General features: G+C 46.3%; 1 protein-coding gene across 2 annotated transcripts in view; it reads left to right on the forward strand.

The window, feature by feature from the left end:
• Positions 1–482: 482 nt before the first annotated feature.
• Positions 483–8799, forward strand: part of elp2 (elongator acetyltransferase complex subunit 2) — an 18942-nt gene continuing 10625 nt past the window's right edge. For both annotated transcript variants that reach the window (XM_076139586.1, XM_076139587.1), the window contains exons 1-10: positions 483–626; positions 749–827; positions 1233–1303; positions 1393–1537; positions 2619–2696; positions 3021–3085; positions 3212–3281; positions 4702–4848; positions 5473–5568; positions 6184–6284. In XM_076139586.1, the coding sequence (XP_075995701.1) occupies positions 501–626; positions 749–827; positions 1233–1303; positions 1393–1537; positions 2619–2696; positions 3021–3085; positions 3212–3281; positions 4702–4848; positions 5473–5568; positions 6184–6284 (978 nt within the window). In that variant the 5' untranslated portion in view covers positions 483–500. The remainder of the gene's footprint in view (positions 627–748; positions 828–1232; positions 1304–1392; positions 1538–2618; positions 2697–3020; positions 3086–3211; positions 3282–4701; positions 4849–5472; positions 5569–6183; positions 6285–8799) is intronic.

An 8799-nucleotide genomic window follows, 5' to 3' on the forward strand; every position in this document is an offset into this window, starting at 1 on the left:
AACGGTTTGTATTTCATTGCAAACCAGTTACAATCTATACACAGGTAATGACAGGATAGCCTGTCACTCGTGGCTTGAGTGGCTTTTGGATTATTTTGACTCAATTCAATACTTATATTTCACATCATCTGTAAACTTTCCAGTGATCACCGGCTGTGAGGTTGTTATTACGTTTACACAATATAAATCGGGATCGGAATCAGAATTTAGCTGGACAACGTTTCTCTAGATTTGGTGATCGTCTTCCACCATCTACTGGACTTAACGTCAAAGTGCACTTTTGTGAATGACGCTTGTGAATGCAAATCACGAACAATTACCCCCATTAATGCACAATTAGCACAGTTAAACAAGATAACAACTGTATATATTTTTGTCTGTGAAAAGCTGTTCGCGTTTCGTCGAAATGTTGACTTTTGGGTGCGGAACGTTTGTACACACGCATAAAGGTTTGACTACGGACCCATTCACTGTAACGCCACTCAACTTTAGCTTCCAGCATGGCAACAATTCATACATGCCATGTAGCTTGTTGCGCAAATAGGACGCCGAATGTTCTGTCGTGGAGCCGCGGAGGCACCGTCGCGTTCGGAACATGTAACTCCGTGGCCCTGTACGAACCACAGGTAGTGACATTTGTTAAATTCTTGTTAGAAGCGTTAGCCACAATTAGCATTCGTGGCTAACCGAGTAAACAAACACGCTGTTTAGCTAACGTAGCCGGTTGGTTGCTTTAATGTCGTTGTAGGAGAGGAGAGTTGTTGCCGTCCTGAATGGCCACACGGACAGAGTGAACACAGTGCAGTGGGTCCATAAAGAGGACTGCGGTGAGTGGGTCAAACCTCCGTCTGTGTCCCGGTGAGACAAGGAGACATTCAGGCTCAATAAAGCTGTGATGAGTCCCGTGAGGACACAACTAGTGGTGCGTTCAGGTGATCTCCTCAATCTATTAAAGATGACATCAGGAGGTTGTTGCTTTCAATTGCTTGACCACTGTGGACAACTGGAAACTGGTCTGCATCGTTTCTAATGTCCTATAATCTCCTGAGATGAATTAGTTTACTTCATTATATAGTTGAGTTCAGGTGATGTGTGTGCAGCTCTGTACATATTATTTTTCAGAGGCTCCTCCAAGAGTTCAAGTTCACTCTGTTGATTTTATGTTCATATCAGTTTTTCCTGTGCAGAGTTACATTTGTTATTGTTCTACTCTGCCCCTTCTGCTCTTTCAGGTCCAGAGAGTCACCTCGTGTCAGGAGGCTCAGACAACAGACTCATCATCTGGGAAGCTCAGAATGGGACGGTAAGCCACCTGTTCGATCACACGTCCAACCCCAGCTTCCGTGCCCAGTTATGAATGTGAATAAAAGACCTTTGCTCTGCTGTTTCCAGTTCGCCCAGTCTGTGGAGTGTAAAGGTCACACTGGTCCGCTGTGTGCCGTGGACGCCATCTATGTGGACCAATCAAAGATCCTGGTGGCCTCCTCTGCCTCAGATTCCACCGTCAGACTCTGGCTCATTCATGGAGCCGAACAAGGTGGGAGACACAAGCAGGTCCACACATTCATTATGGTCAGCTGGTAGACTAATTTTCATTTCATTTCATCTGTTCTAAAATCATGAAGTACTTGTAAACTCTTTACTTTGTTTTTTGCACCTCTTTTTCTTCTTCACCCAGAACTAAATGAGTAATTTCACTCTCTAACCCTGAATACATTGTACTGCTACTTCTCTAACTAACATGACTATAGTACATGACTTATATTTATTGGAGTGTATTTACATTGTTTCACTGCTACATGTACTCCACTTCCTTGTTAAGTATTAGATCACACGTGTAGGATATAGGCAGTGTTTATAAACATAAACCCATTACATACCTATGGATGAATTCATCCTTTCAGTCTTTCAATGCACTTACAGGCAGTTTATCTACCCCCTAGTGGCGTGTATGAGGAATGTCAGTGTTTGCGTCTCTCCTCTGCAGCACTGCAGCTCTCTGGGCTGCACCGGATCCTCTGTAGCGTTTTAGAAAAACACTAATCTGACAGGATCCTTAACAAGCAAACCAGTCACTTAGAGAAAAACAGAAAATAGTGTGATATGAAAAAAAAAAAAAGAAAAAAAAAATATGACACAAGTCAGTGCTTATGATTTAGTTATTATGTGATGCAGGCGGACAGGATCATAACAGCTATGTTTATTTTGATGTTGTGTAATTCATGGAAGTGAAGGATCAATGGTGCTCCGTGTTGTCAATCATCCATAAGAGCGTTCCTTTCTTCATGATGTCACCAGTACAGGTGTTCATCTGTGTGTGTGTGTGTTTGTGTGTGTGTGTGTGTGTGTGTGTGTGTGTGTGTGTGTAACCTTGAGGGGGTAGGATTGCATGCTTTGTTATATCAGTGTCTTTCCCTCTGCACATGAAGAGAGAAACACATTGTCCGATGTTACAAATGCAGTCAGAATGAAGAAGCACAGCAGAAACCACAGTGGAGATTTGATTCCGTGACGTCGTGGAACGCTGTAGATTTTAGCATAATACTCTTTTTATTATGCAGTGAAGTTACTTATAGGGTATTATAAAGTTTAATTCCATATGCATGTGTCTTCCTCAGCCGAGTGCCTTCATAGCTTATCATTTGGCAGTGGCTTCATGATGGATGTCTCTCTGGCGCTGTTGCCAGGCAGCAGAGGTAAGCCTAAGCTGCTCTCTCACACAGACAGCCTTTACGTTTGCGCCGCACACACACTTGTCCTCTTATGTCATCCATCTCAATTTGCGCTACCACTTTAGTGCCTGTAACTTCAAGTCATATTCAAAATGAAGTCTGCTTTTGAAGTGTGCGGTGTCGCTTTGCCTCTCCGTGTGCACGCCTGCTGTGTGTGTGTGTGCGTGCGTGTGTGTTAGTGTGTGTGGTGGTGCCCTTCATCCCTCCACCTCTCCCCTGTTTAGAAGCCCCAGACATGCTGTAGATGTAAATGTTTGCGTGTTTGTGTGTGTGTGTGTGTGTGTTCAGTTCCCATTCTGGCCTGCGGGGGTGACGACTCTCGGGTGCATCTGTATGTGCAGGCCAGCGGGCAGGTAAGCTCAGATTGATGGTTATGCAGGGGAAAGCCATTAATTTACCGCAGCAGCTCTTTCATTTGAATACCTAAAGATTAAAACACAGAGCAGGGTTTGACCTTTTCTTTGTCTTTATCACTGCAGCAGCTGCAGAAAGTCATGTCTCTGCAAGGACACGAAGACTGGATCAGGGGAGTGGAGTGGACATCTGGGGGTGAGTAACAGCACTTTATTTGTTGTTGTTTTAACCCTTTCATGGCCTCATTTTAAATGATGGGAATAAGTAAATAATGTTAATATGAAATTATTGAATAAATGATTGTGATACAAAGGGTTCAGATGAAAGGTGCTATAGTTCAGTAGTGGTGATAGTAGTGGGCCAGTCTATAGTGTCAGTTCTGATAGGAGGAATATGGAGCATAGATCCGCTCTGAGTCCGACCAAGCCTAGTTAGTATTCCAGGTAAGAGGGAATGTGAGATAAGGAGGAAGCTTATTTAGTTTTGTTAGCAACCACATTCTGAATAATTCACTACCTGAGCCCCGAAAGAGTCAGAAACACAAATATAAAATTTTAAAACTCAAAATCCTGTTTATTCTGGGTCCAACATTGGAATCTGTTATCCAGCTGCGTTGTCCGCCGTGGCGCTCTGCATCGCCCGGGTTCAATCCAGGCTCAGCTAATTGTGTAACCCGCTTCAAGGGCACTTCATTACCGGCCCGTTCTGGCTGTGTAAAAGCCGTTTCATCTCCTTCACCAGCCCTCTCCACCGCCGTCTCCTTCCCACTCCCGGCTCACGACCTCCTCCACGCCGCCGAGCTACGAGCCAGACACGCAGAAAAGTTTGTTTATACGCGGCGCTCCCATAGGCTTTGCAGAGTTCTCTCGCTCTCTCTCGCCACGGTGACCGCGGTTAAATTAATCATTCTGCTCTTTTACGACTCAGCAGATGGTTACGGCGGTGCTGAACGTGCAGTATATCAGGATCTGTTACACACCAGGGTTCAGAGCCTCATGCTGTTTTCCACTCTCTATCTGTGCCTTGTTGTCTCTGGTCAGACTTCGCCCGTGTGCCGACATGAAGATTGGAGTTTAAAGAGTTTGTTGCGAGGGAAACACACCACGCTCTCCTCGTGTGCCTTTTATCATGTGTTATTATCACACTTTTTAAAATAGATTTTGATTTAACTTCAGACCTCACACAGCCTTCCATCGCTGGTTGTCTGGGAAAATAGATGCGGCATGAAAGGAAGCCTAGGCTCCTCACAGGGGGGCGTCTGGTTGAACGTACCACTGACAGAGGTGTGACATCAGAGGGAGGATGAATGGAGACGCCGCTTATGAGAGGAAACGAAACAAACAAAGGCGTAAATGAGCGAGGTGTGAAAATGCAGTAAACTTTATTAGCTGGATCTCACAATGTTGTGAAACATTTTTCACACAACGTCGACAACGACACTTCACATAATGACACTTTTATAATTAGAGCTTCAGCAGAGAGTAAATGATAGAAAGGTGATATAATAGACCTGCTACCAGCAGACTCTTCAGCTCGTCTCTCTCTCTCTCTTCTCTCTCTCTCTCTCTCTCTCTCTCTCTCTCTCTCTCTCTCTCTCTCTCTCTCTCTCTCTCAGGTGGGGAGCTGTTATTAGCCAGCTGTTCGCAGGACTGCCTCATCAGGGTGTGGAGGCTGTGCGCCAAGGCCGGGACGGACGCCCATGCCGAGGACGACCGCTCCATCATCAGGATGAAGGAGAACGTTTTCCAAGTGAAGGAGAGAGGTGAGCGGTCTGCAGAGCGAGCTCCATTATGGAAAGTGCGGTAATTAAACAAAAGGAAGACACAAACACGAGACGGGTTTAACGGCGCGAGGAGGTTTACCGACCTCCATAAGACGAGCAGGTGTGCGTGTGTGTGTGTGTGCAAACCACAGGGAATAATCAGGATTTAATGGAGATCATTAAAGGTTTACACTCGCCCCAGCTTACATTTATATTTTGATCTATGCAACTATCACAAAACAAAATGAAGCTTTAGTCCCTCTTGGTCCAGATGTTCTACATGTACACACTCAAAATGTGAGGAGGACTTGGTGGAGGTATGCAGACGTACCAAAGGAATCCAGGGAAACACATTTCATTCCTTAACTTGTGTTTCAAAAGTTGTAGGCCCAAAACGTTAAAGCGGTTGTCATGGTTTCCTGGCTGGATCTCGTCCAACTAGCCTTCCAAGTTTCATACAAATCCGTCTCTCACAGACGCCCAAGAACCTAAACCTCCTTGGCAGAAGCAACAACCGTATTTATTCTTGTACCATTGTATCTTATGTGTGTGTGTGTGTCCATGTCCGGTGTGCTGTGTGTGTGTGTGATGATGGATTTCTGGCTTTGTGTCTTCCTCTTCCAGACGTCTCCTCAGCGTTCGCCGTGTCTCTGGAGACGGTGTTGGCAGGCCACGAGAACTGGGTCTATGGAGTCCACTGGCAGCCTCCTCATTACAAAGGTACCAGGATGAAGGGAACAGATCACTGACGTCACTGAGGAGATCTAAAAGAATTGATTATGCTCTTTAGAATCATCAGCTGGTTCCTGGCGGTTAAACAGGGAACTGAACCCTTTCTGCTGGAGTTCCCACTGAGCGGTCCAGTCATTTGTTTGGTTTCTATCCCTGGTTGAGCTTATTGGCTTGCGTACAGAGCAGAGAGACTTTGTTTCTTTCCCTGCTGACTCATGCCGGCGCTGCCCACTAATGCCAGCGTGACAACAATGACACTTTCTGAGCAAACAGCAAAACGGTCGGTATGAAAAGTGATTGGCTTAATTAGCACTGCAGGGAAAATTGCTAAACGCGCTAAGTATTCTCCCCTTAATGTCTGGCGAATCGAGAATACTTCACACGCCGCCTTTAATTTAGAATTCACTCAGGAAATAAGGCTGCAGGATTAAAAGTAAAGTGATATACTAACAAAGCTCATATCATAGAGACACTCAGGGAAACTACACACAACAAACACAAAGGATATGTCTGTACGTCTTCACTTTCCACCCTCGTATCCATCGGCGACTGTCTGCTTCTCCTGTACGGATTCTTCCAACGCGTCTCTGTCTCCCCCTGCAGGCGGCGAACTGCAGCAGCCTCTCAGTCTGCTCTCCGCCTCCATGGACAAAACCATGATCCTGTGGGCGCCAGAGGAGGGATCAGGAGTCTGGGTGGAGCAGGTGAGTGTGGAGCGAGGACCACACACACACACACACAAACACGTGCACGCACACACACACACACGCAGGAAAGAACTTGTGATTTTTTGGTCCTGGTCGGCGCTGTGTTAACCACGTGATCTATGACAGTTGAATCATCAGGCATAGATCAGGGTCTAGTTGACAACCTGTGACATCACTGAGCCATAATTTGAGAACTGCTCTGCCTTGACGGAGGTATGCACTCTCTGGTATGTACTGAACCTTTCTCTTTTGCAGCAATTCTCTCATTTCCTGTCATCTTCCTCCTCTTCTGCCCTCTCTCTCTGTCTCTCTACCTCTCTCTCTCCCTCTCTCTCTCTCTACCTCTCCCTCTCTCTCTCTCTCTCTCTCTCCCTACCTCTCTCTCTCTCTCTCTCTCTCCCTACCTCTCTCTCTCTCTCCCTCTCTCTCCCTACCTCTCTCTCTCTCTCTCCCTCTCTCTCCCTACCTCTCTCTCTCTCTCTCTCTCCCTCTCTCTCTCTACCTCTCTCTCTCTCTACCTCTCTCTCTTCTCCTTTTCTGTCCCTTACACTTCATCTCTCTGAGCTCCCACCAGCTGCTGTTTTGCCAGCGCCGGGCTAATTTTAAACACAAGTGTGGTTGGTGGTGAAGAAGAAGAAGAAGCAGCAGCAGGAGCCTCGTGCCCATCTGCCCCACTTCTTCTTCTTCTTCTTCTTCTTCTTAGTTTGTGAAGACTCTCAGACGGTGCTGCACGACCTCAGACCACCTCTCCCCCGACACACACACTCACCTGACAAACACGCTGTCTTGCATCACGCCCGAGCCGACATCGCTCACCTCTCCAGGTCTGGAGTGTGATCACACCCTCATGGTGATGAGGAAGATTCCACACTTCCATCCATGATATTTCTGAGCCTTTTGATCTTTTGGGTTTCAGTCCCGAGCCGCGGTGAAAGTCTCATTCTCCTCCCGTTCTCCCTGACAAAAGGAGGATGATTAGGGCCGGAAGCCTGTCTGACGCGTTCCTGCCTTGATTGGACGAAGGTCAGCGGAGGTTTGTAAAGTAGACGGCGGCCTCTGAAATCTTCAATCTGGCCTCTTTCAGCCGGCGTGATAAATAAAACAAATCCCAGATCTGGAATGCCGTTTATTGTAGTTGAAGGTTAAAGCGCCTCGTATTTCTGCTTCCGCTCCTTTACTCTTCCTCTCTGTTGTCGTTCTGGCTCTCGTGTTGTTCTTTGCCACAACACGAGAGCCAAACCCTTTGAACCGACGGGGCGCTCTGCCTACAAAGGAAGAGTAACCTCTGAAGCTCTGTGACACACACACACACACACACACACACACTCTATCTCCATGGTGACCTTTTAGGCGCCCGTGTACCTGAACAACAGATCTGTTTTTAATAAGCTTCTAACATTCAGTGGCTGTTGAAGGTTTGATTAGATTCCGTGCAGCTTTAATCACTTCTGTACACAAACTGTTCATCTTTACTTTGAAGGTTTGAGTCCATATACATTTAGTGTTTATATACGGTAGGCTGCTGCTAATTGAATTGAAATTTAAATTGCAATAATGAAGCCGCAGAGAGGAGGAATCCATATGTTTTTCGATCATTTAATGTAATTCAATCAATCAAATCTTTATATACAAAGCACTTTTCACACAAAATGTAACTCAGAGCTGCTTCCTCTATCATAACGCTCCTCTTCATTTGTCCATATATGAGTTACATAACAGTGATGGTCTCTATTATGAGCCGCTTTAATCCTCTGCTGCTCTAAAAATATAATGACGTGTTTGCACTCCTGTTTCTCTAAAGAAGAAGCCTTATAAAGCAGCAGCAGGATCGTTCCTTCAGTCTCATTCTGTTTGTTTACCTCCGTCTGAGCAGCGTGTAAACACAGGTGCTGGATCTGAGACACTAATCTGATATAGTAGAGGGAAAAAGCGCACAATATAAGATTCCTAAAGCTTTAAAGCAGCTGTGTAGTAAAGTGACTCTGCAGCTGTACCTAACAAAGTGAGCACAGAGGGAAAGTTCAGCGTTCCGGCTCTTTGTCCCCCCCAGACCTTCCTCCAGGACGGGGAGGTGTGGCGCTCAATGACCAGCCAGCACGTGTGTGTGTGTGTGTGTGTGTGTGTGTGTGTGTGTGTGTGTGTGTGTGTGTGTGTGTGTGTGTGTGTGTGTGTGTGTGTGTGTGTGTGTGTGTGTGTGTGTGTGTGTGTGTGTGTGTGTGTGTGTGTGTGTGTGTGTGTGTGTGTGTGTGTGTGTGGTTAATTAGCTGATTTTGACAAAGGCTGGCGCTCTCCTTCTCCACGCTGATTAGAGTAATTGGCGAGGTTTAATGGAGAGCAGGGTTAGCAGCGGGGTGGCTGAGGCCCGCCGACCGCGTAAAGCACATCTCACTAACAAGACACACTGGTAATTAACATCCCAGACTGACCACGGAGGGCCACCACAACGCCTGCAGGGACTGTGTGTGTCTGTGTGTGTGTGTGTGTGTGTGTGTGTGTGTGTGTGTGTGTGTGT

The sequence above is a fragment of the Genypterus blacodes genome, unplaced genomic scaffold (genome assembly GCF_046128005.1).
Source record: "Genypterus blacodes isolate CSIRO-AG114 ecotype Tasmania unplaced genomic scaffold, CSIRO-AGI_Gbla_v1 ptg000438l_1, whole genome shotgun sequence".
NCBI classification, from domain to species: Eukaryota; Metazoa; Chordata; class Actinopteri; order Ophidiiformes; family Ophidiidae; genus Genypterus; species Genypterus blacodes.